The sequence below is a fragment of the Furipterus horrens genome, unplaced genomic scaffold (assembly GCF_987537825.1).
Source record: "Furipterus horrens unplaced genomic scaffold, mFurHor1.1.pri manual_scaffold_4, whole genome shotgun sequence".
Taxonomy (NCBI): Eukaryota; Metazoa; Chordata; class Mammalia; order Chiroptera; family Furipteridae; genus Furipterus; species Furipterus horrens.
Window position 1 is genome coordinate 94,833,262 of NW_028327174.1, and position 27,903 is coordinate 94,861,164.

The 27,903-nt window shown below is 40.5% G+C and overlaps 1 protein-coding gene across 1 annotated transcript; it reads left to right on the forward strand.

The window, feature by feature from the left end:
• Nucleotides 1–199: 199 nt before the first annotated feature.
• On the forward strand, nt 200–27,838 carry C1QTNF9 (C1q and TNF related 9). The gene is made up of 4 exons (XM_090275711.1): nt 200–277; nt 7,873–8,053; nt 24,178–24,240; nt 26,930–27,838. Exons 2-4 carry the CDS (start codon nt 7,888–7,890, stop codon nt 27,697–27,699), a joined length of 999 nt encoding a protein of 332 aa, XP_090131837.1. The 5' UTR covers nt 200–277; nt 7,873–7,887; the 3' UTR covers nt 27,700–27,838.
• The last annotated feature ends 65 nt before the right edge of the window (nt 27,839–27,903 follow it).

Here is a 27,903-nt window from a genome sequence, read left to right on the forward strand (position 1 = left end):
CTTTGCTTTCTCTCATTTCATTAAAAGGGACCAGAGGAAAAGGGAGCTAAGTTTTCTAAACTCAGAGAAGCTGGTTGAGAATGCTACCTGACTCAGGGGTGGCTGCAATTTTGACGCTCTGCCGAAACATCTGTGCCTCTCTGTTCCCGCCCTTCCTGCTGTTTTGCAGACATACCCACCAGGGAATTGTATGTCAGGAAGGAGTGATTTTATTTAGTTTGCCCTTGAGTCCTGGTTTGCGCAGTACCTAGGTGCAGCCTGCGACCCTGAGGGGCAGGTAAGTACATTAAGAAACAATTTCTTTAAATTCAATTTAAGGTATCGGAGTCCTAAAACTGTTCCTTTATTATCAATGTGTGACAACCCTGCTCAGTTATTCACAAAGTAGGAAAAGAGTAAGCCGATTCCAAACGCTGCATGGGAGATAAAAGCAGGTTTTAAAATTCTTCTGCCAGAACTCTGCCAATGGGTTGGGAGGAGGCATGAAACCACAGAACAGCCATGGAATAAGTAGATCTTTTTAGAGAGCTATCTAGAGAAGCTTGCAGATTATTTTGCACACATTTTAATCGTATGTTTTTATATTTGTGACTATACTAATTTATTTTACACTGTAGTTATTCTAAAAGCCACGCAGTGTACGTTAAAGAAGAAATACCTAAAGTGTACCGTGTATAGAGCACATGGAAGAAAATACAGTAGTCCCTCTCTATATCGCAGTTCACTTATATTGCGGCCTCACTGTATCGTGAGATTTTAAAAAATATTTTATTTATCGCGAATTTTTTGCTATATTGCGGGATTTTGCGGTACTGTATACATATGTTGTTAAAGTTATGTGGGTTTAAGGGTGTAGAATATGTTTAAGAACATAGGTAGTGTTTATAAAAGTGTGGAAAAGGTTAATAAGGGACTGGGAACAGTTTATAAGTGTGGGGGAAGAGTTTATAAAGCCTTAAAGTATATATAAATACTAAAATAAATGTAAGGTTCCTACATCGCGGATTTTCGCCTATCGCGGGGGGGTGGGACCTAGAACGTAATACCTATGATAAGTGAAAGGATACTGTATATTCAATGAAGGCAGTTTAGAGATTTTTAGATTCTTAAACTGTCAGCTCTGGGAAGGATGTTCAGGATTAATTCATCCCCTGCATAAAGAAGCAGGGGTTCAGAAGTTTGGAGACCATAGAGATGGCTCAGCATGCTTCTGGCAAGTCTTTATGGAATCTTAGTATTGAGGGAAGTAAGAATCTCGAAGAATGGAAACGCTTAACCTTGGCCATGAATTAAGGTTATCATGTCCTTGCAGAACTGAGTAACCTTTTATCAAGAAATTCAGCCCTGGCTGGTGTGGCTCAGTGGATTTAGTGCCAGCCTACAAACCAAACGGTAGTGAATTCTATTCCCAGACAGGGCACATACCTGGGTTGCAGGCCAAGTCCTCAGCTGGGGGCTTGCAAGAAGCAACCATACATTAATGTTTCTCTCCCTCTCTTCCTCCATTCCCCTCTCTCTAAAAATAAGTAAATAAAGTATTTAAAATAAAATTAAAATAAAAAGAAATTCAGTAGTGAAGAAGAAATATAGATCAAGCATAGAAGAAACAACCCAGAAATAAGAAGTTAACTAAGTAAGAACCTATTTTATTTGGGACTAAAAAAACTGTGATGCCAGGGTCATTTGCAGCCTGTGTCTCTTTGCCCCCAGCCACATCAGTATGTCACATTTATGAGATCACAGCAGCTCCCCAGGGTCTCTCACACGTTCATTCTGATTATATTGGTCTGTTCAAGGTGGTGATGATGGTCAGTTTTTAATATTGGGTTGACTAAAAAAATCTGTATGGTTTTCTACGTAAAATAAAAGACACATTTTTCATTTTCACCCATAACTTTATTGATTTGGATATTTTGAGTATGTCGGCTATCTCCCATGTGGTAGAACGTTGATCGTTCTCAGTTAATGTCTCCATTTGATCATTACCAACTTCAACTGGTCTGCCCGACTGTGGAGCATCATCCAGTGAGAAATCTCCAGCAAGAAATTTTGCAAACCACTTTTGAGACATTTGATCAGTCACAGCATCTTCTCCATACACTGCACAAATCTTTTTTAGCATTTCAGTTGCATTTTTGTCTTTCTTGAAATAATAAAGCATAGTATGCTGAAAGTGTTGCACATTTTCTTCCACCTTCAATATTAAAATGGCTGCACAAAAACTCAGCAACTTTGATAAGTTTATTTTAAATGCACGCTGATATGACAGCTGTCACAATACAATCTAACAAAATTGTTTGGAATGAAATTAAAGACAACTAAGTGCTACTAGAGCCCTGTTACAGAAAAAAGTAAACCAATTTTTGGCCAACCCAATATATCACCTGAAAGTTTGTGTACTCTGACTATTGGGCTAACTGACTATGGAAGTCCACCGCCTTCCTCACTTCAGGTGAGTGACCATACCTTCCACAGTAGGAACCTTGCATGAGTTAAGATGTAGGCTTAGCTGTGTATAAAAGACTCCATGTAATGGTAGGTTAGTTAGGTTAATAGTACATTTCTCATGTCAAAGATTGACTAGTGAGACAGGTCCAGTCTGTGGAGTCAACAGAGACCAGAATTTTTTTCTGTTTCCAAAGCATTGCTCTCTTTTGAGGAATCCAAGATGGTTCACCATCCCATGCGCACCTCAGCCATAGGAAGGTGGAAGGAGCCTGGGAGGACACACCCTTTCCATTTAAGGCCCCAAAGTTGCACACATTCCATTTGCTCACTTCTCACTGGCCAAAATCTAGTTTCGCAGCAAATCCAGTCTGTGAGTGATGCTGAGAAATGTATTTTATTGTGGGCAGCCACATGCCAGCTAAAATTTGTTACCATATAAGAAGGTGAGAAGGGATGTGGGAGAAACTAGCAATCCTCACCAGAGCATTGACAAGGATTAGATTTAACAGCCAGTCACTTCCCCAAGGGATGCCCTGCACACAGTCAGAACCAGGACAACCAACCTTCTTTCCTTCCTTCCTTCCTTCCTTCCTTCCTTCCTTCCTTCCCTCCACTCAGTCATTTATTCACTCAATCATTTGACAAATATTTGACTGTGATCTACTGACAATAAGAAAGTGGAAAGATACCATCCCTATCTTCAAAATGCTATAACCTCATTTAGTGCCTGGTAAGTGGCCCTTAGCTAGAGGCAGTGTGAAGAACAGACATGGTGGTGGAGGTGGCAGTGATCCAGATGAGAGAAGGAGGGGAAGGGAGGGAAGGAAAGTGGGGGGGATGGACAATGGTCCTAGCTCTAATGCATTTTGTAGAGACATCAAACAAAAAAGTCAAGTAAAGGAAGTGGTTGAACTCACAAAAGAGGATCCAACCCATGGCTTTGTGAGAGCACAAATGTAATTGTTATTTCTGAAGTAGTATATTAATACAAATTACTGCATGCCTTCTGCAAACCCTCATGTCCCTCTTCTGTATTTTCTTATTAGAGATGGTGCTACCATATACTTCTCTGCTTATTTGAGAGACAAGTATGTCCAATTATTCAAGACCAATTATTGAAGGTTGTCTACAGGTTAGGCATGCAGTCTAAGCAAGCTAGCTACAGTCTCTGCCCATGCAAAAACTAGAGAACGGATTCCAGAAGAATAAATATTTGCTTTTATCTTAGCTCTTCTCTAGCTAGGGAACAAAATGGAGTTCATCACAATTTGACACTTTTATTATCTTGTAAATTTTTTACAGTGGGCACAATTATAACACATATTAAAAAAAAAACTAAACAGAAAAAACATAAACCCCTTAAGAGAGATTGGTCTGTGCAGTTTAGATTTGACTACTACCAGTCCTTTCTGAGTTAAACAGAAGAGTCTGGTGTAGATTATTTATGGAATTTGGCTCTAAGAAAAACCAACTCAGTTTCCTGGAATGGCATACGTTTGTGACTTCAAGGGAAACATCTGTATTTCCTTTCCCAAAAATACTCTATTTGCCCCAAGCCCTGTGACATTTACAGGCTTCCAGAAGATGGCGATATAATTTTTTTGCTTAATAGCCTATTTGGTTTCAAAATACATATATTTATGTTTATAAACACTGTAAAAAACATTTTTTTTCAAAAGGGAAAAAACCATAATTCCACTATTCCAAAGCAAACATATTCAATTGGATCTATTTGCTTCTAGCTTTTGTCAAAATGCATATATTGATTACGCGGGTGCATCTGTAATGTGCATGGCATTTTAGTCTACTTTGAAAAATTTCAACATAACACATATCTTTTACATATTTGTACATGACCTTCATAATTATTTCAGTGGTTTATAATATTCTACTTTATAAACCACTTATTGTTATGCATTATGTAGTACATACCTTTTCACTCTTATAGATAATGCTGAGGTTAATATCTTTGGCACACAAACTTTGGGCTATTGAGAAGAATTTGGGGGATGAGACCACTGGATCTGAGATGTGGATGTCCATCCTCTTAAACTTTCTTTTATTTTAAGTATATTTTATTGATTATGTTGTTACAGTAGCCCCAATTTTTTCCCTTTGCTCCCCTCCACCCAGTAACCTCACTTCCCTCCAGCAATCCCACCACCCTTAGTTCATGTCCATGGGTTGTGTATATAAGTTTTTTGGCTTCACCCTTTCCTATATTATTCTTAACTTCCCCCTGTCTATTTTGTACCAACCGATTATGCTTCTTAATCCCTGCACCATTTCCCCATTTCTCCCCCTCCCTCCTCCCAGCTGATAACCCTCCAGATGATCCCCATATCTATGATTCTGTTCCTAATCTGGTTTGCTTAGTTGGATTTTGTTTTTATTTTTTAGATTCACTTGTTGATAGTTGTGAGTCTGTTGTCATTCTAACGTTCATAGTTTTAATCTTATTTTTCTTAAATAATTCCCTTTAACATTTTATATAATAATAGCTTGGTGATGATGAACTCCTTTAGCTTTACCTTGTCTGGGAAGCACTTTATCTGCCCTTCCATTCTAAATGATAACTTTACTGAATAGAGTAATCTTGGTTGTAGGTCCTTGATTTTCATCACATTGACTACTTCTTGCCAGTCCCTTCTTGCCTGCAAAGTTTCTTTTGAGAAATCAGCTAATAGTCTTATAGGCAACCCTTTGTAGGTAACCCTCTGCTTTTCTCTTGCTGCCTGTAAGAGTCTCTCTTTATCTTGAAACTTTGGCATTTTAATTATGATGTATCTTGGTGTGGTCCTCTTTGGGTCTAGCTTGTTTGGGACTCTCTGTGCTTCCTGGACTTGTATGTCTATTTCCTTCACCAAATTTGGGAAGTTTTGCTTCATTATTTTTTCACATAATTTTTTCAATTTCTTGCTCTTCCTCTTCTCCTTCTGGCACCCCTGATTCAGACGTTGGCACATTTAAAGTTGTCCCAGTTTTTCCTAAGCCTCTTCTCATTTTTTTAAATTCTTGTTTCCTCATTCTGTACTGATTGACTGTTTTTTTCTTCCTTATGTTCCAAATCATTGATTTGAACCCTGGTTTTCTTCCCTTCACCACTGGTTTTGTGTGAATTTTCCTTCATTTTATTTAGCATAGCTTTCACTTCTTCCCTTATGTGTTTGCTGTACTTAAGCATATCTGTTAAGCCTGTGAGCATTTTATCACCAGTGTTTTGAACTCTGTGTCTGTTAGGTTGGCTATCTCCTCATTGCTTAGTTCTCACACTGGAGCCTTGATTCATTCCCCCTTTTGAGCCATACTTCTCTGTCTCTTCATCTTCACAGGCTCTTGTGTTTGCTTGCCTGTGTGTCTTAGGTAGAGTTGTTGCACCTGTTACATTGTAAAGGGTGGAGTCCTAGGTATTTCTCAGTACGGGGCAACCTGTTTCACCACGTTGTGGCGCTGTATGCGGGGGAGGGGCCTGAGAGAGAATAATGCTGCTTGCTCAGCACTTGCCCCTTTTCCAGGCACTTCTTCCACTTCTGTATGGGACTGGCACCTCTCTAGCTGCTGCCCTGGCTGTTATTCCCACAGTGGATGAGTCCGCGGATGTTCTAGGACCATGGGGGCCCTTTAAATAAGCAGGCTCTACTGAGAGACCAGAAGTTTCTTCCTCTGCCCCAACCCCCACTTGTTTTCATAGTCAGAAGCAATGAGACTTTATTTTTCCTGGTGCTGGAACCATGAGCTGTGTGGTCTGGTCTCATGCTGGAAGTGCTTCCCAGGTGTCTCTCCCTAGTTTTTAAAACGTGTGACTGCACTTTCCACCAGGCTGCCGCTGCCACTGCTGCTGCCACCACCACACCGCATCCTCTCCACCCCGGCTCTGCCCCTCCTACCTGTCTGAATGAGTATTTTTTCTTTATATCTTTGTTTGTTGGACTTCCATACAGCTCGATTTTCTGGAACTTCTAGTTGTCTCTAGTTTTGAGGTAGTTGTATTCCTTCTTAGTTGTGGAGGGAGATGCAGCGTGTCTGTCTAGACCTTCATCTTGGCTGGAAGTCCATTCTCTTTAACTTTCTAAATGGCTGTACAGACATCTGTTGCCTTCAGCAGAAGTTCTGTCTTCTGACCAGGTGTACTAGCCTTATGTTATTATTTGTTAAATTCCTAGATATCTACCATCATACATTCATTCCACTCAACACATATTTACTCATCTTGCTGTTCCAGGATTAACACTGAATACTGGGAATACAAAGATGAGGAAAATACATTCAGATGGGGAGCCAGAATTTTTGTTATACAATTACATAAGCAAATGTAACCCCCTACCATGATGCTATGTACCTCTTCCAGGGATGATTTGACCTGGTCATGTGGGTCCTACACATCCTGAGTGTTCATCCTACTGCAGGGTCTTTCCTGCATTGTTCTCTTTGTCTAGAACATTCCTTCAGATCTTAGCCCCCGACTCATCAACCAGTATTATCTTAGCTTCTGATGAGGTTGGAAAGCAAATCAATAAGCTGAAGGGGTGACTTGAAAGTGTGTGTGTGAGTGTGTGCTCTTTTTCACAGGGCATCCCATGAAAACCATACCTTAGAACCAAATCTTAATTCAAAGAACACATCTAATCACAGTGGGACCAATGGAACACTTTAATATTTTGAAATTTAATTTTTATTGTGATAAAATACACATACAACTTCCCATTTTAATCACTTTTAAGTGTACAATTCAGTGGCATTATGTACATTCCCATTGTGGTGTAACTTAGCATAATGTCTTCAGGGTGTACCCATGTTGCAGCATGTGTCAGAATTTCCTTCCTCTTTCAGGCTAAATAAAATATGCTATAGATATGCCATATTTTGCTTATATACTTACCTGTCAGTAGATATGAGTTGCCCTCACCTTTTGACTATCGTTGAGTAATGCTACTATGAACATGGGTGTAGAACTATCTGCTAGAGACTCTGCTTTCAATTTTTTTTTTTTTTTGCAAATATACTCAGAAAGAGGATTGCTGGATCACATGCTAATTCTGTTTGCTTTACTATTTATAATGTGGTTTCATGCACATGGTGATCAAATTTGGGTTTTACAGCAGCGCTGTGAGATAAAGCATCAATATATTCTGTGGCTCTGAAAACTGGTCTGCCCGAGTGAAATGGTAAATGGAATTGTCCTGACTTGGAACTTGCTTCCTCTTGATTGCTCACTATTAAAAGTGGTTTCAGTCACATGTGTCCTTTCCAAAGACAATGTCCTTCTGATCATAAGCAGCCTGGTCTGCTACCAGCTTCTGCCCTGACCATTCTGTCCAGGTCTCACCAGGGCTGGGTCCATTTCCCATGGCAAGGACAGAAGCTGTGTCCATGGTCCCAGAGACAAAGATTTCTCTTTTGGCCTGTGTTTCTCTCTTTCTTCAGCTCTGTCACTGAACCATGAGAATCTGCTGGCTCCTGCTTGCCACCGGAGTCTGCATAGGGAACGTGAATTCACAAGACACGTGCAGGCAAGGGCATCCTGGTGTCCCTGGGAATCCTGGTCACAATGGTTTGCCTGGAAGAGATGGACGAGATGGAGCAAAGGGTGACAAAGGGGATGCAGGTACTTACCACCTGGTGGCCTTTAGCTGCTGTCCCATTTATTTCTTCATTCCTTTTCCTCACTCATCTGTTCATCACCTGTGTGGTCCTCACCTACTCACTCATCACCCATTGCTCAGCAAACACTTGAAGGCCTGCTCTACATCAGGCCACATGCTGTGTTATATACAGCATGGGTTAAGGCCGTGGGAAATCTGTCCTCATGAGCTTTCTCACCTAGTGGGGAAACCTGTTGTTAGCCATCATCTCTGCTACTACAGGACCATTTTCAGGTGTATGTAATGGCAGAGATCTTCCTGCCTCAGGCAATAGGTATGATGGATCTTAGGCACATGGGGCCTTTAGAGAGACCCGATTGCTAGGTATTTGGCAGAGAGCACCCAGCTGCTGTGCAGGTGAAGAGTGAACACCTTGCCACACTGTAAGGCATATGACACATAGTGACAGAATACAAAGATGCACAGTAACCTGAAGCCATACAGCTGCTACTCAGGGATCGATGCCATGTGTTGGAACCTGCCACAGGTTTGGAGGATTTGGGGACAGGATCCAGCCCCAGGGAAAGAGATTTGCAAAAGCCAGGATATGGGAGTGTTTTCTTTTTCTTTTTCTTTTTTTAAAAATATTTTTTTAATTTATTTTTAGAGAGAGGGGAAGGGAGGGAGAAAGAGAGGGAGAGAGACACTGATGTGGGAGAGAAACGTTGATTGATTGCTTCTTGTACGCATCCCAACCAGGAACAGACCTGCAACCCAGGCATATGCATTGGCTGGGGAATCAAAAGAGCAACCTTTAGCTTTGCAGGGCGATGTTCAACAACTGGGCCACACTGGTCAGGGCAGGAGTGGTTTTTATAACATCAGCTGATAGGCTTGGTTTTTCTAAAAAAATTTTTACTGTGATTTTTTTTTCCTTTACCATTTAGTCCCCTTATGTCCCCTGCCCCTGCCCTGCCATCACCATGCTGTTGTCCATGTCCATGAGTCCTTTATCATTTTTCCTCAATCACTCTGCCTCCTACCCTGCCCTCCTCCCTTAGCTGTCATCTGCTCTCCATCTATGAGTCTGTCTCTGTTTTGCTTGTTAGTTTGTTCATTAGATTCCTTATATAAGTGAAATCATACGGTATTTGTCTTTCTCTGACTAGTTTATTTCACTTACCATAATAATGTTCTCCAGATCCATCCATTCCGTTGCAAAGGGTAAAATTTTCTTATTTTTATGGTCAAGTAGTATTCCATTGTGTAAATGTCCCATAGTTGTTTTATCCATTCTTCTACTGATTCCATATCTTGGTGATTATAAATAACGCTGCAAAGAACATAGAGGTGCTCATATTCTTTCAAATTAGTGTTTTTGGGTTCCTTCGGATACATTCCAAGAAGTGGGATTGCTGAGTCATAAGGTAGTTCCATTTTTAATTTTTTGAGGTATCTCCATATTGCTTTCCAGAGTGGCAGCACCGGTCTGCATTCCCACTAACAGCGCAAAAGGGTTCCCTTTTCTCCACATCCTTACCAGCACATGTTTATTGATTTATTGATGATAGCCATTCTGACAGGTGTGAGAAGATATCTCATTGTGGTTTTAATTTTCATTTCTCTGATAATTAGTGACATTGAGCATCTTTTCTTATATCTATTGGCCATCTGTATGCCCTCTTTGGAGAAGTGTCTATTCAGGTACTTTGCCAAACTCTTTAATTGGGCTGTATGTTTGTTTGTTTGTTTTGGTGTTGAGTTCTGTAACTTCTTTATAAATGTTGAATATTGACCCCTTATCAGATGTATCAGTGAATATATGCTCCCATTCTGTGGGCTGTCTTTTTATTTTGTTCATGATTTCTCTTGCTGTGCAAAAACTTTTCAGTTTGATATAGTCCCATTTGTTTATTTTTTCTTTTGTTTTCCTTGCCTGGAGAGATATAGATATATCTGATAAAATATTGCTACAAGATATGTAAAAAGAAGTTGAAAAAGAGTAACAAATGAAACCCAAAGTGAGGAGAAGGAAGGAAATAATAAAGATCAGAAAAAGAAATAAATGAAAAAGAGTCTAAAAAAATACAAAAGATCAATGAATCCAAGAACTCATTCTTTGTAAAGATAAACAAGATTGACAAACCTTTAATCAGACTCATCAAGAAAAAAAGAGAGAAGATCCAAATAAAATCAGAAGTGAAAGAGGAGAAATAACAAGTGACATCAAAGAAATAGAAAAGATTGTAAGAAAATATTATGAACAGCTATATATGCCAACAAACTGGACAACTGGATGAAGTGGATCTATTCCTAGAAACATACAATCTCCCAGAAGTAAATCAAGAATAATTAGAGAATCTGAATAGGTTACACCCAGTGAAATTGAAGCAGTGATAAAAAAACTTCCAAGAACAACAAAAAATCCTGGACCAGATGGCTTCACACGTCAATTTTACCAGGCTTGGTTTTTGAATGGGGTTCTTGAGCCTTGGTTTGACTATTAGCAGAATGGTCCATCTGGGTTCAGCAAGAAAACATCAAAAAGCCTATTGACATTATAAAAGATAAATGTCAGTTAAGAAAGAAATGTGCCTTTAAAATATTTAATACAGGCATGCCTCATTTTATTGTGCCCCACAGATTTGCTTTTTACCAATTGAAGGCAAGACCCTTCACTTGCAAAATAACACCTTGCTTTATCGTGATACTCACTTTATTGCAGGGGTATGGAACTGAACCCACATGAGGAATGCCTGTATATGAATTGGTATGTTGGCTTCACTTGGTCCATTTGCAGAGGGACATGTGTCATTCAAAGCCTGAAATTGCCCTGTGGGAAGAGCGGGATCCCCACACTACAAACAGGTTGGCTGGGAGCCCTCACATGACCATCAGTCGCCCGCAGTGTAATGGGGTGTATTGCAGGGACATGTGCCCCAGCCAGGGGATTTTCACATTATATTACCAAACTATCACAAACAGATGGGTGCCTAAGTTAATCCTGCCAAGACACTGAAGATGGATGATGGACTTGATAAGACAAGCATTAAAGACTCACGTGAAACTAGCAGAGCAGTCATTTCTGTTCTCAGTGTGAACCTGCAGCAGTACATTATCAGGGAAAAGCAATGACAAACTAGTCAGATCTGACAAGAAAAGCTGTTAAAACATAGTGATTATTAAGACTTAGGGCATGTGAACTTACATTTACATTCATTAAGGTAAACCTCATCCTAACTATAAATTGCACCAGAAGATATCAGTTATGAATAGGCAGAACCTCAATTAATAAGACATTTTGGGACTCTGCATGCAATGTGAACACAAACCAGTCATTTTTACTCCACAATATGTTCAGTGTTGTGCTAGAAATTCTTCTCCAAACTTAATGATAAACATTTAGAGGCCTCAACTGATACTTATTAATCACACAGAAGATTATGTACTCCTCTGTCCATGTTAAAATGATTGAAATAATACTCAGAAGGCAATTTCAGGATGGAATAAAATTAATTCTTTGCCAGCAAATGTTGTTGGAATATGGATTTTTCAAAAGCCTTTGTTAGGTTTGGGAAAACAAGTATTAGAACAAAAACTTAGTACAGAAAGTCTTCTGTGCAGATGAATGAAAGTCCAGGTGTTTCTCTTTCCTTGCTCATGGTATTGGGGGTCTGGGGCATTTGTTGGGTGGGCTGCATGAAGCAGAGGGGAACCAGGAGGCAATGCCATTCCTCTCTGACCATGATCCTGCAAACTTGCTCTCCGGGCTCTCCCACTTGGTTGCCTTCCCAAGAAGTCTACGTCACTTTTAGCATTAGACCTGTCTCATTTCTGGGTTGTAAAAAGCACAGTCCAAGTACACAGCAACACCTCAATCTTAATGAAATCCTTTCTTATACTCTCCCGCTGGTACCATAGAGTGTGTGTGTGTGCCCACTCAGGCTACACCTTTGTCTTCACGATTCCTCCAACCTTTCACTTTCACTCTCCTTCCTCACTGCAAGAACCACTTTGACTCCATAGATGGGGCTGGGAAGGGAAGAAGAGGTGCAAGAAGATATTACTGAGTTGGCACTATTGAATCCTGCATTGGTGTCCTCTGAGGAAGATGACTTAATGCTGGCTTCTCTCTTGTGAGATTTTTCTGGGTTCTTTGTGGGCCCCCTTCTGCACCATTTCTTGAAATGGGCAATGTATTCATTGTCTCACTGCATCTGAAAGCCCCCAGTTTCTTTACATACTCTCTTGCTGTTGGGGTCCACTTGTTTGGCAGCAGTTTTTTGGAGGCTAGCCCTTACAAAACATCTCAAACCTGGCTCCTCTGGAGGCACCCACATAGCCTGCAGAACTTGGGACCTGTGCCCTGCCTGGCTCCAAAAGCAGTGGGCATTCCACATGCTGCTGACTGCTTTGCTCTGCCATTTGGGCAACCTCAGTTGGATTCTTATTCTTATTCTTATCCTGTTTCTATTCATATTCTTATTATTTCTTATTCTCCACCTTCTTCTATTTCTTCTTCTTGTTTTTGCTCTTCCAAAATATTTTTTTAAAGATTTTATTTATTTTTAGAGAGAGAGGGAGAAAGAGAGGGACAGAAACATCGATGTGAGAAAGAAGCACCAATTCGTTGCCTCTTATACGTGCCCCAACTGAGGACCGAACCTGCAACCTAGGCATGTGCCTTGACCAGGAATGGAACTGGTGACATTTCACTTTGCGGCATGATGCCCAACCAACTGAACCACACCAGTCAGGGTGCTCACCCAAGATATTATATTAAAAATAATAATTACAAGCAATGATCTCTCCCACCTCACCCCGCAAAAACCCACCATAAAGTACACCTTTCTTTTAAGTAAGGTGGTATGGAGCAATTTGATTTTTACCCTGTATTGTACATGGACCAGCCTGGTTATGAATCAAAAGGCTGATGGGACTCAGGTCCTGCCAAGGAGGTGGGTTTCAGCATTTGGGAAGGAGGCCAGCCCCTCCTACTTCTTAGAGGTATAAAAGGCAGAGCCTAGGTTTCCATAGCAACCAGGCAGAACATCTCTGGCATCCTTTGACAGGCCCTGCTTATCTTCCATGAGGCCCCACTGGTCATAAGGAGAGTAGGAACTGGAAGGAAAGGCAAAGGATATGTGGAAGTGGGAAATCAGACTCCCAGAAACTCCCATATTTTCATTAAAGCATTTGGAACAGATAAGTTGATTCAAAAAGACCCACCTCACAGATGGTGGCAGTAAACAGACACACACACTCTAAGAGTTTGTGGTACCCTGAAACAGGAGGAAAGGAAGCCATAGTTACTGCTTAAAACCCTCACCAAAACACACACAGAGTTGCATCCAGGGATCTGGCCCACTGAGGCTGAGATATGGAGGGAGCACCCTGCCCCCATCAAAGTTTCAGGATCCCAGAACAATTTCCATGATGTGATCAAGTTCATTTCACTCCCAGGACCCTAGGGCACAGAAGAGGTTGTGAGGAGGTTCTGGCAGGACCAGTGCAGGCTCCTTCTTCACTGTGGATGGGTTAACATCTGGAAAAAGTTGTCCTAACCTGAGTCCCTCAGGTACGGCGAGCTCATAGCTTCAAAAAAGACTGGATCAGGCTGGGGCAGCACTTTGTTCTGGGGGCGTGGAGAAGCCACTGCTGAGGGGTCTCAGTCTCATCCATGGAAGTCTCTCAGATCCTGAGAATAGAGCCAATGGAGGTCAACAAGGAGAGTCCTCCTCACCCAGAATGAGGGGCACAGGGGGCAGGGCAGGTTGGGAGCCAGGCAAAGCACAAGCTAGGGCCCTGGGAGGATGCTGTCGGTGAGGGCATGCCTGCGGGGGCTGGGTGCTGGGGCCCAGGCTTCACTGGACTTTGTCTAAGGTAGCAATTTTCAAGCTTTTTCATCTCATGGCACACATAAAATCATTACTAAAATTCTGAGATACACCAAAAAATATATCTTTTTGCCAATCTGACAAAATGTATACTATTGATTGATTTACAAATAAATAAATAAATAAATAATAGTAATTACCTACCCTTTTTGCTCCAAAGCAACTTTTTAAAAAATTAAGCGCCTATATTTGTATATAAGGATTTCTGGTACCAAGAATTAATCAATCAGACACAACCTTATTATGTGATATGACCAATAAGATGGAGCTCTATTATATGACCTATATATTGATGGTTCAAAACAGGTCATTCGCACAGGACAGCTATTATGTTCACTGTTGTCATTTTTCTATTTGACATTCAAGGGGAAAAGAGGTCACTGCCCTGACTAAATAGTCAGGTATTGCATACTAAAAAAATTCTTGCAGCACACTGGCTGAAAATCGCTGGTCTAGGGAGATGTGGAGTAGGGCCTGCTGGACTCCCGTCCCACTTTTCGTCCTCTTCTTCCTCCTCCAAGTCCAAGTGTTTCCTCTTCAAGCCTCCCAGAATAAGGACTTGTGTGCGTATTTACAAAACCTGACTCACTTGATGTTCCCAATGAGATCTGCCATGCCAATTTAATCAGTGACATTGACCATGACTCTAAAGCACTAGAGAGATCCTTTCAGAAGCTTCCTCTCCATCCCAGGTCATGTTGTGTAACCATAGTCATCTGTGTTTTTGTAGTAGGCTAGCAAACCTTTCATTCCCCTCTCCACAAGAATTACAGAAAAGGAGGAGGGGGAGCCAAGAGGGCAGCCAAGTAGGTGGGAGTTACATCTCAATTATAGAACAAGGAACCTGAATAACCAGCTGAATACTAGCTGAACATGTCTTATAACCAAGGATTTATAGGGAAAAAAAAGCCACAATGAGACCTGTAGGAAGGACAGAGACAAGAAAAAGTTTGGCCCAGCACCAATGTGCAACAGTTGAAAATCTGAAGGTATATCTTAGCTTCAAATGTCCCCCCTGAGGCATGTGGGGTCTCAATCCAATGGTGGGTTCCCCAGCCCATAGACCAGAGCCAAGAAGTGCTCACATAACATCTGGCTGTGAAAATCAATAGGGATTCTGTCTGCCAGGGAGAGATGAAAGTCTACTAGAGACACAGGCACCCTCTTAAAGGACCAGTGCATCTAATCACCTTTACAGTCACACACCCTGGCTGGATCTGAGTGGACTGAAGTTGTGTAAGGACAGATTGGGTATGTAGCTCCCATGGAGAGAGCTAAAGTGTCAGAGCCAGGGTCCCTGTGCTGAGTCTCTCTCCCACAATCCCACAGAAGCCATCTTTCCTGGGTCAAGCACTCCTCTCAATACTGCATCAGCCTGGAGGAATGTACTAGTCCTACCCTCCAGACTCTGCGGAGAACTCAGCTGCTTGGGTCCATGGTGTAGACTTTCTTGGAGGGCTCTTGAGGGCAAACTCAGGGGTTGTCAGAGACCAAGCCGTGTGGGTCTGGGGTTGGGGCCATTTCTCTTCCACATGCCTGACCCACACAGTGCCACCTTAGTAGATACTCTAGCCCCACCCTCTCGACTTCCAGTGGCCCCACCCTGCCAAATTCACACCCTGAAAAGGAGTGAGCTGGCTGTGGTCAGCTTGGTCTCTCAGTGCAGACTCTCTTGGAAAGATTCTCGAGGAGGAAGAGGTTGAGTTGTGTGGTACTAGGGCAGGGCCAGTTTTCACTCACATGCCCAACTGGTGCTACCATTCCTGTCCAGAGCTCTCTCTTCATATGCCCAAATCTTGGCCTGTTTGGGCCTGATGAACTCTGCTGGCTACCTGAGACACCACCTTCCACAAAAGTCCATATATTTACTGAGTGGCCTCAGTCCCAGCACAGGCACCGAGTTTGAATCTGTGTTAATCTGGTGAACACCACTCATCGCTACCTGGTGACCCCTTGAGAACCTACATCACCAAAGTCATAGGCCACCAGATTCTCTTTCAGTGACTGAGCCTAAGAGGTGGCTGACAAACAAAGGCAGATATGAGAATTCCTTGAGCCTTTTACTGACCTGTTCCCAGGCTCCTTGCTGGTGGAAGCCTGCCTTGGTGTGCAGGTTGGCCCACACATGCCCAGGCCCATCAGAGGCAGTCACAAATTGTGGATCACTTTGTAGCTCCAAATAAGTAGCCCAAGGACAGTCTCAGGCAATGCTTGATATTGAACTGCACTAAAGTCCCTTCCAAAAGGCCCCAGAACCAATGTACCCCGTAGCGGGATTCAAACCATATCAAAGCACAACCCAATTAACATCACGAGTGGTGCACACAAAGGGAGATCTCAGCAGGCACCAGACCCTTCTGAGGCAACTTCCACTCCATAAGATCAGTCCCTACATAAGAGCTTTTACACTGTGGTTGGACTCAATCCTCACAGACAGACAGTTCAAGAACCATCCCCACCCAAGGACCCATCAACAACAATCAGGATTCAATTACAACAGCAGGTTTCACATAAGCAAGCTTGAGGGACATTCCTGGAGCACCTAGCTCAGCTGATCAGGGTGACAACACCACTGATCCCACAAGACACTACATGAGGCTATCATACCAAGACTGGGAGGCATAACAGATCTACCTAATACACAGAAACAATTACAGGAGGCAGCCAAAATGGGGAGACAAAGAAACACACCCCAAGTGAAAGTGAATTTTAAAAAATGAGAACAGGAGAAATGCCCAGGAAAAGAACTAAATGAAATGGCGATGAGCAATCAACCAGATATAGAGTTCAAAACAATGGTTATAGGATGCTCAAGAAACTTAGTGACAGAGTGGACAAGTTTAGTCAGAACTTAATCATAGAGATCGTAAACATAAAAAGAGAAGTGAAAACCATAAAAAAAAGAAAACTAGTTTAAAAATGGAGAATACAATATTTAAAATTAAAAATACAATAAAAGAAATCAATAGCAGATTAGATTAAGAAGAAGATCCAGTCAGTGATTTGGAAGCCCAGGTAAGGTAACAGAAACACCCAATCAGAGCAGCAAGAAGAAAAAATAATTTTAAAAAATGAGAATTGTTTAAGGATCCTACATGACAACATGAAGCATAACGACATTTGTATCATAGAGGTGACAGAAGAAGAAGAGAGAGACCAAGAGATTGGAACCTATTTGGAGAAATAATGACAAAATTTTTTCTAATTTGGAGAAGGAATAAAACACACAAGTCCAGAAAGCACAGAGAAACCCAAACAAGACAAACCAAAAGAAGCCTGCACCAAGCATATCGTAATCAAAATGACAAAGGTTAAAGACAAAGAGAGAATCTTAAAAGCAGCAAGAGAAAGACACTTAGTTACCCACAAGGGAGCTCCCATAAAACTGTCAGCTGATATCATAACAGAAACATTTCAGAACAGAAAGAACTGACACAAAATATTCAGAGTGGTGAAAAACAAGGACCTACTATCAAGACTATTTAGCAAAACTATCATTTAAAGTTGAAGAAGAAATAGCTTCCTTGACTAGAAAAAGCTAAAGGAATTCATTAGTACAAAACCAGTATTACAAGAAATGTTAAAGGGACTTCTTTAATAAGAAGAAAGAAAGAAAAGAGAAATATCACTATAAAGAATAAAATGAGAATAAATACATACCTATCAATAATCACTTTAAATGTAAGTGGCTTAAATGTTCCCATCAAAAGACATAAGGTAGCTGAATGGATAAGAAAACAAAACTCATATGCATACTGTCTAAAAAGGACCCACCTCAGAATAAAAAACATACACAAATTAGAAGTAAAGGGATGGAAAAAGTTATTTCATAAAAATAGGAACAGAAAAAAGATGGGGTAGGAATACTTTTATCTGAAAAAATAGACTTTGAAACAAAGGCTGTAGTAAGAGACAAAGGAAGTTACAAAATGATAAAAAGATCAATTATACAAAAGAATATAACCCTTGTAAATATTTACGCACTCAACAGAGGAGCACCAAAATACATAAATTAAATCTTGATGAATATAAAGGAAAAGATTGACAGTATATAGTAATAGTAGGAGAGTATAACACCCCATTGACATCAATGGATATCTCCTCCAGTTAAAAAGTCAACAAGAAAACAAAGGCCTTAAATACCACACTAGACCAGATATATTTCATTGATATTTTCAGTGTATTTCACTCCAAAGTAGCCAGATATACATTCTTTTCAAGTGCACATAAAACATTTTCTAGGAAAGACCACATTTAGGACACAAAACGAGTCTCAATAAGTTTAAAACGATTGAAATAATATCAAGCAACTTTTTGGCCATAATTACAAGAAAAAAACTGAAAAACTCACCCACACATGGAAGCTAAATAACATGTTCCTAAACAATGAATGGGTCAACAATGAGATCAAGAAAGAAATAAAAAGATACCATGAGACATGAAAATAAAAACACAAAATCTATGGCACACAGCAAAAATAGTCCTAAGAGGGAAATTCATAGTAGTATTTTAGACCTACTTCAAAAAACAAGAAAAATTGCAAATACACAAGCTAGGCTTACACCTAAAGGAACTAGAAGAAAAACAACAAACAAAGCCCAAAGTGAATAGAAGGAAGGAAATAATAAAGATCAAAGAAGAAATGAAGTCTAAAAACTACAAAAGATCTATGTGCCAAGAGCTGGTTTGTTGGAAAGATAAACAAGGTCAATAAAAGTTTAACAAGAATCATAAAGAAAAAAAGAGAGAGGAACCAAATAAATAAAATCAGAAATGAAAGAGGAGAAACTACACGCCAACAAATTGGACAATGTGGGCAAAATGGATAAATTCCTAGAAACACACGATCTCCCAAAACTGAAGCAAGAAAAAAAAAAAAACAGAAAATCTCACTTGTATGATTATAACTAATGAAACTGAAGCAGTAATTAAAAAAAAAAAACCTCCCAGTAACCAAAAGTCCTGGACTGGATAACTTCAAAGGTGAATTTTAACAAACATTCAGAGAAGAACTAATACCTATTTTTCTCAAACTATTTCAAAAAATTCAAGAGGAAGGATGACTCCCAAGCTCATTTTATGAGGCCAGCATTATCCTAACTCCAAAACCAGACAAAGACACTACAAACAAATAAAATTGTAGTCCAATATTTCTGATGAGCTTAGACCTTAAAATCTTCCACAAAATATTAGCAAACTGGGTCCAGTAATACATTTAAAAGATCATAAACCACAATCAAGTGGAATTTATTTCTGGAACACAAGGTTGGTATAATATCTGTAAATAAATTAACATTATACACCACATAACCAAAATGAAGTATTAAAATCATATATTCATATCAATAGATGCAGAAAAAGTATTTGACACAATTTAGCACCTATTTATAATAAAAACTGTCAGCAAAGTGGGAATAGAGAAAACATACCTCAATGTAATAAAGGTCATATATAATAAAGCCACTGTCAATGTAATACTTAGTGGGTAAAAACTCAAAGTGTTTCCCTTAAGACTAGGAAACAGTGATATTCACTTTCCCTTTTCTTATTCAACATAGCACTGGAAGGTTTAGCCCCAGCATCAGACAAAAAGAAGAAATAACAGGCATCTAAATTGAAAAGGAAAAAGAAAAACTGTCATTACTTGCAGATGGCATGATACTGTATATAGAGAACCCTAAAGATTCCACCAGAAAAAAAAAAGCCTACTAAAACTAATTTAAAAATTCAGTAAAGTACTAAGATACAAAATAAACTTTCAGAAATTGATTGCATTTTTATACTCCATAATGAACTATTACAAAGAGAAAACAATAAAACAATCCCATGTACAATTGCCTCAAAAAATACCTAAGAACAAATTTAACCAAGGCAGTAAACAACCTGTGCTTGGAAAATTATAAGATACTGAAGAAATTGCAGAAAATACAAATAAATAAAAACAAATACCATGTTCATAGATAGGAAGAATTAACATCATTAATGTCCATACTACCCAAATCAATCTATAGATTCAACACAATTCCAATCAAAATATCAATTGTGTATTTCACAGAACTAAAACAAATAATGCAGATATTTATGTGGAATCACAAAAGACCCCATATAACCACAGTAAGTACAAGACTATAGCAATCAAAACAGCATGATACTGGCACAAAAACAGACAAATAGATTGATGGAACAGAATAGAGAGCTCAGATGTAAATCCATACCTATAAAGTCAATTAGTATTTGGCAAAGGACGCAAGAACATAAAATGGGGAAAAGACAATCAATTCAATAAATGGTGTTGGAAAAATTGGACAGATACATGCAAAAGAAAAAAAAATGAAACTAGATCATCTTCTTAAACACCACATACAAGAATAAATTCAAAAGGATTAAAGACTCAAATGTAAGACTCAAAACCATAAAACTACTAGAAGAAAAGACAGGCAGTAAAAACTCTGACATTTCTCTTCACAATATTTTTTTCTGATATATTTTCTCAGTCAAAAGGAAACAAAAAATTAAACAAATGGGACTACATAAACTAAACAGTTTTTGCACAGCAAAGGAAAGCATCAACAAAACATAAAAATGACCTACTGAATGGGGGAAAATATTCTCTCCAATGATACGTATGATAAAGACTTAACAACCAAAATTTATAAAGAACTCATACAACTCAACATAAAAAAATCAAACAATCTGCCCTGGCTGGTGTGGCTCAGTGGATTGAGCGCTGGCCCGTGAACCAAAAGGTCTCTGGCTTGATTCCCAGTCAGGGCACATGCCTGAGTTGTGGGCTGGGTCCCTAATTGAAGGCATTTGAGAGGCAACCACACATTGATGTTTCTCTCCCTCTCTTTCTCCTCTCTAAAAATAAATAAATGAAATCTTTTTTAAAAATAATCAAACAATCTAATTAAAAATGGGCAGAGAACCTGAGTAGACACTGCTCCAAAGAGAACATACAGATGACCTATATACATATGTAAAGATGCTCAAAGTCACTAATCCTCAGAGAAATGCAAATTAAAACTACAATGAGTTATCACCTCACATGTGTAGAATTACTATAATCAATAAATCCACAAGTAGTAAGTGCTGGCAAAGATGTGGAGAAAAAGGAACTCACATGCACTGCTGGTGAGAATTCTGTACCAAGCATTCTCAAAAATTAAAAATGAAGTCCAGGCTAGTATGGCTCAATTGGTTCAAGCATCATCCTGTAAACTGAAATGTTGTGTGTTTGATTCCTGATCAGGGCACATGTGCAGGTTGCAGGTTAAATCCTTGGTTGGGGTATGTACAAAAGGTAATAGATCAATGTTTTTCTCTTGCATCAATGTTTCTCTATTTCTTTCTCCCTTACCTTCTCTCTAAAATCAATAAGCATGTCCTTGGGTGAGGATTAAAATAATTAAAAATGGAGTTGACCCAGAAACTCCACTTCTAGGTGTATATATATCTGAAGAAACCCAAAACACTAATTTGAAAAAATATATTTACCCCTATGTTTATTGCAGCATTGTTTACAATAGACAAGGTATAGAAGTAACCTAAGTGCCAATCAATATACTGTTGGATAAAAAAGTTATAGTACATATATACAATAGAATATTACCGGGTCAAACAAAGAATAAAATCTTACCATTTAGGACAGGTGAATCTAGAGGATGTTATGCTAAGTGAAATGAACCAGTCAGGGAAAGACAAATACCATATGATTTCACTTATGTGTGGAACCTAAAGAACAAAATAAATGAACACACAAAATTGAAACAGACTCATTGGCAAAGAAAACAGACTGATGATGATTGCCAGAGCCAGTGGAGTTGGGGAGCTGAGTGAAAAAGGGAAGGGCCAGTGAAAATGAAGGCTTAGGTAGATATACTTTGCCTCCTCACACAACCACAGAGAGAATTGCAACTATTCCTCAAAACAAATAACAGCTAGAACCATTAGAAAATTAAGCTGTATGGAAGTCCAACAATTAGGGGTTTAAAGAAGCCACATTCATTCAGATGGGTAAGAAGGGTAGAGTCATGGAGAAAGGCAGAGAGGTGCAGAGATGCATTGTGTCACGAAGAGGCAGTGGTGGTGGAGGTGGAATGGGCATTCCCACATTCATGTGTAGCAGGTAAAAATCAGGAGGGATACCTTGAGAGCAAGCGATTCCAGCCCCAGACCAGACTGCACAGCCCAGGGTTTCAGCACCAGGAAGATAAGTCCCCAGAACTTCTGACTATAAAAACCAGTGGGGTTAGGGGTGGTGGGAAAAACTGCCAGATTTTCAGAAGAGTTCCTTTAGAGAGCTGGCATGGACTTAGAACATACACAAACCCACCCACTCTGGGTTTCACCACCAGGGCGACAGCTGGAAGGGTGACAGTCATATATGGGAAGTGGGTGAAGTCACTAGAAAGAGGGTGAGTGCCAGGCAAAACCCAGAAGACAGGCAGCAGCACTGTCCCCTTTCTAAGCCCTTTCCCCAGCACGGAGCCACAAAACAATCAAGCAGGTTGCCCCACCCTGGTGATTACCTAAGGCTTCACCCCACACAACTTACAGGTGCCTTTTACAGGGAGTCAAAAAAAATTCTACCTAACCCACAGAAACAAACACAAGGAGGCTGCTGAATTGAGGAAACAAAGAAATATGGCCAAAATGAAAGAACAAAACAGAACCCTAGAAAAACAACTAAATGAAATGGAGATAACCTACCTATTAGAGGCAGAGCTCAAGACACTGGTGATCAGGATGCTCAAAGAACTCATTGAGTATGGCAAAAACATAAGGGAAGAAATGAATGTTACACTAAGTGAAATAAGGAAAAATATACAGGGAAGCAACAGTGGAGAGGTTGAAGCTGAGAGTCAAACCAACAATTTGGAACACAAGGAAGAGAAAAGCATTCAATCAGAACAGCAGGGGGAAAGAAAGAATTTTTTTAAAATGAGGAGAGGCTTAGGAACTTCTGGGACAACTTTAAACGTTCCAATATCCAAATCACAAGGCTGCCAGAAAAAACATGAAAAGCAAGAAATTAAAAACTTATTGGAAAAATATAATGAAACATTTCTCAAAAAAAACTTTGCAGGCAAGAAGGGACTGGCAAGATATATTCAGAGTAATGAAAAGCAAGGACATACTACCTAGATTACTTTATCCAGCAAAGCTATCATTTAGAATGGAAGGGCAGATAAAGTGCTTCCCAGGCAAGGTAAAACTAAAGGAGTTCATTATCATGAAGCCATTATTACACAAAATCTTAAAGGAACTTATTTAAGAAAAAGAAGAAGATCAAAACCATGAACATTAAAAGGGCAACAAATTCACAACTATCAACGACTGAATCTAAAAAACTAAGCAAACAACCAGGATAGGAACAGAATCATAGGTATGGAGATCATTTGGAGGGTTATCAGTGGGGAGGGGAAAGGGAGAGAATGGGGGGAAAGGTGCAGGAATTAAGAAGCATAATTGGTAGATATAAAATAGACAAGGGGATGTCAAGAAAAATATAGGAAATGGAGAAGTCAAAGAACTTATATGTATGACCCATGGGCATGAACTAAGGGGGGGATTGCTGGAGGAAATGGGGTACAGGGCGCAGGGGGGCAAAGTGGGAAAAATTGGGACAACTGTAATAGCCTAAACAATAAAATATATTTTTTAAAAAAGAAAAAGATGAAGGGACTGAGTAGCACAAGTTGGTAATTACAAAGTATTCACAAGGATGTAAAATACAGCATAAGGAATATAGTTAGTAATATTGTAATAACTATGTATGCTGCTGAGTGGGTACTGGAAATATTGAGAGAACACTTGGCAAAGTATATGATTATCAAACCACTATGTGGTACACCTGAAGCTAATACAAAATAATATTAAATGTAAACTGTAATAGAAAAATAGAATTTAAAACATAAAAAGAAACAACGAAAGGGAGCAGAAGTGAGAAAGCCACCCAAGAAGAAAAACAATTGCAATTATTTGTGTACTTACTCCCTTCTTGTCCTGCCTTCTTGGAGCTGAGTGCTTGGGAAGTTCACCCAATTTATTTTATAATTCACATCTTTGACACGACTTAGTCCTCTTGCTGCTTGCTCACATTTGCCTCTCTCCACCAGCACATCTGTAGGGGGTGTGTGTCAGGGATGGGGGTCACTACCTTGACTCTGCAGCCTATATCACTGATTGAGACCAATGCCTAGGAAAATTGGAACTTGAACTTTTATGCTTTTTTCTTTTCCACCTAGGAGAACCAGGACGTCCTGGTGGTCCAGGGAAGAATGGAATGAATGGAGAAAAAGGAGAACAAGGTCAGCAATTGTGTTTCATTTTGCCATGCACTAATTCTGAACTATGAGTAATTTAGCAATAATTATTAAGTTCTTGCCTAGGACAAGTACTTTACTAGGCTGTGGGAATGATCCAACGACAAAGGGAACACAGTTCTTGCTTTCCAGAAGCTCATGATTCAATGCAGAGATCAGCAAACTTTTTCTGCAAAGAGCCAGAGAGAAAGAATTTTCATCTTTGCAGGAGATACGGTCTCTGTCACTTGATTCAAGTCTGTCATTGTAGTGAAAATATGCCGCAGACTCTATGTAAATAAGTGGGGAAGTGTTCCAGAAAAACTATGAAAACTGAAATCTGAATTTTATGTAAATTTCATATATTGCAGAATAGTATTTGTGACTCTTAAAAATGTAAATTCTTAGCTTGAGGGCCATACAAAATCAGACAGGAAGCTAGATTTGGCCCATGGGATATAGTTTGCTGAAGCCTCAGTTAGTGAATGACATTGAGGAATGACGCTGAATTTTGACTCTGTGCATCTGGCAGCACTAGATGCAGAAGGTGGCACTTGAATTCAGCCTGAAGGGAAGGGAGGACTCTTGGCAATTGTGACTGATGGGATGGAGAATGGTCATAATGGCAAACATGCAACACTCACTTTGTGCTAGGTTGCTCTAGGTGCTTTTCATGTATTGAATCAATACAACAGCCTATGAATGAAGTAATATTATTATTCCAATTTTATGAAGGAGGAGGAGGAAACAGAGGCGTGTAACATCCTACTGTGTGTAAGTGGTGGAGAGAGGATTGAATTTTGGTGTTCAACTTCATAGTCCGTGCTCATAACCACTGCTCTCCAATCAAGGCGAAGGAAACAAGGAAGCACCAAACTACTACGCAGAATGACAAACAGTGCGATATAGTTGGCACAATGGACAGGATGGGCTGGGCAGTAGGGAATGCCACACTGAAGACTTTAGGTATTGTTCACTCCCATGAGGAACTTTTTTGGTAATGTCACATGACTGAGTGTCAGTTTACTGAAAGTCCCCTGAGTTAATCTGTCATTTGTTGTTCTTCTCTATTCCAAAGATATGTTTCATCAAGGATTGGCATTGTTTAGTGGTCAAATATATAGTAGACTTAGATGGTAAAGAGTTGTACTTTCAGACTCTGCTGCTTAAACCTGAGTCTTAACGTCTTCCCTTCCTTCCTGAACAACATGTGCTTCAGCACCCACTCCAGCTTCTCCACAAACTACCAGGCTCTGGGCTCCATGCCGTTGTCCAGCCATTGGGTCTGGCTAGCCAGGAGCACAGCCAACATCTATGTGGGCACAGGGAGCTTGGGCTCGTGGATCTCTGCGTCCCACTCCACCAGTGTGTGGGGCGGCTGGGGGTCTGGGAGCTTGGCTGTGGGGATGGCCAGGGCTCTGGCAGGCATAGGCAGCATCCAGAGTGTGACGGAGACTATGCAATACCTGAATGACCACTTAGCCTCCTACCTGGAGAGGGTGAGAAGCCTAGAGGCTGATAGAGAGTGGAGAGAAGAATTTGGGAACACCTGGAGAGAAAGGGAGCCCAGGTCAGAGACTGGGGGCATTATTTCAAGACCATTGAAGACCTGAGGGCTTAGATCTTTGCAAGTTCTGTGGATAATGCCTGCATCATTCTGCAGACTGACAATGTCCATCTTGCTGCTCACGACTTCAGAGTCAAGTATGAGACAGAGCTGGCCTTGTACCAGTTTGTGGAGACTGATATCAATAGGCTCCGAATAGTCAGTGATGACACCAGTGTCACTTGGCTGCAGCTGGAGACAGAGATCAAGGCTCTCAGGGAGGAGTTGCTTTTCATGAAGAAGAATCACAGGAGGAAGTAAATAATATATAAAACCAGATTGCCAATTCTGAGTTGACTGTGGAGTTAGATGCCCCCAAAACTCAGGATCTCAGCAAGATCATGGTGGGCATCTGGGCCCAGTCTGAAGAGTTGGCTCAGAAGAACTGAAAGGAGCTAGACAGTCTTGGTCCCAGCAGACTGAGAGTTATGGTCGAGTCTTGGAGACTGATCTGAACTCGATGAGAAATCTGAAGGCCAGCTGGGAGAACAGTCTGAGAGAGATGGAGACATGCAGATGGAACAGCACCTGGAGTCAGAGCTGGCCCAGGCCAGGGCAGAGGGATAGCACCAGGACTGGGAGTCTGAGGCCCTGATGAACATTAAGGTTGAGCTGGAGGCTGAGATCCTCACCACTACCTGCTGGAAGAAGGGGAGACTTCAATCTTGCTGACACCCTGGACAACAGCCACTCCATACAATCCATCCAAAGGACCACCACCTGCAGGACTGTGGATGGCAAAGTGGTGTATGAGGTGAACGACATCATGGTTCTGAGGCATTAAAGGCAACAGAAGTGGGGCACACCTTGTGGGGGGAGTAGGAGGCCAATAAAAACTTCAGAGATCATTGAACATTAAAAAAAGGTGTATTTTCTAATGTGAGATCTGATGCTAGTTTAGTAATGTTTTGTGTGGGTGCATGTGCAGGTGTACAATTTAGGAGTCAGTGAATTTTCAAACCCTGAGCATATGCTGAAACTGTATAGTTTTATCATACTTGTATACTCAGTAGTAGAAAAACCAAAGTTCCTTTCACAAGGTAATTGTTCACAAATCATTTCTTCCTTTGTTCTCTCTTCCCCTACCAGGAGCAAATGGAAAAGTTGAAGCAAAAGGCATTAAAGGAGATCCAGGCTTCAGAGGTCCCCCCGGGAAACATGGGCCAAAGGGACTTGTTGGCCCCATGGGGGAGAAAGGCCTCAAAGGAGAGACTGGTCCTCAAGGGAAGAAGGGAGAAAAAGGTGATGTGGGTCCCTTTGGTCCAGAAGGGCTAAAGGGCAGCACTGGACCATTGGGCCCAACTGGTTTACCTGGCTCCATGGGCCCCATTGGAAAGCCTGGTCCCAAGGGAGATGCTGGGCCCTTGGGACCTCAGGGTGAGCCAGGAGTCCGGGGATTAAGAGGCTGGAAAGGGGATCGAGGAGAAAAAGGGAAAACTGGTGAGATGCCAGTCTTGCCAAAAAGTGCTTTCACTGTGGGGCTCACTGTGCTGAGCAAGTTCCCCTCTTCAGACGTACCCATTAAATTTGACAGGATCTTGTATAATGAATTCAACCATTACGATATAGCAACAGGAAAATTCATTTGTCACATTGCTGGGGTCTATTACTTCACCTACCACATCACTGTTTTCGCCAGGAATGTGCAGGTATCTTTAGTCAAAAATGGGGTAAAAGTACTGCACACCAAGGATGGTTACATCAGTTCTGAGGACCAGGCCTCCGGCGGCATCGTACTGCAGCTGAAGCTTGGGGACGAGGTGTGGATGCAGGCGACAGGAGGGGAGAAGTTTAATGGCTTGTTTGCAGATGAGGATGATGACACAACGTTCACAGGCTTCCTTTTGTTCAGCAGCTAATGACAGAGAAGTGCTTATAAATCTGCTTTGCCATCCATCAGAATTAGCTCAGTGAAGATATGATTGGTTGATTTTTCTGTATTAACTATTCTCATTGTTATACACAAAAGGAAAAATAGAAAAGATATTCTTAAAACCAATTCTATGTAATTTACTGTCTTTCTTAGAGTAACTGTTAAATACATTTTTCATTATAATTTATTT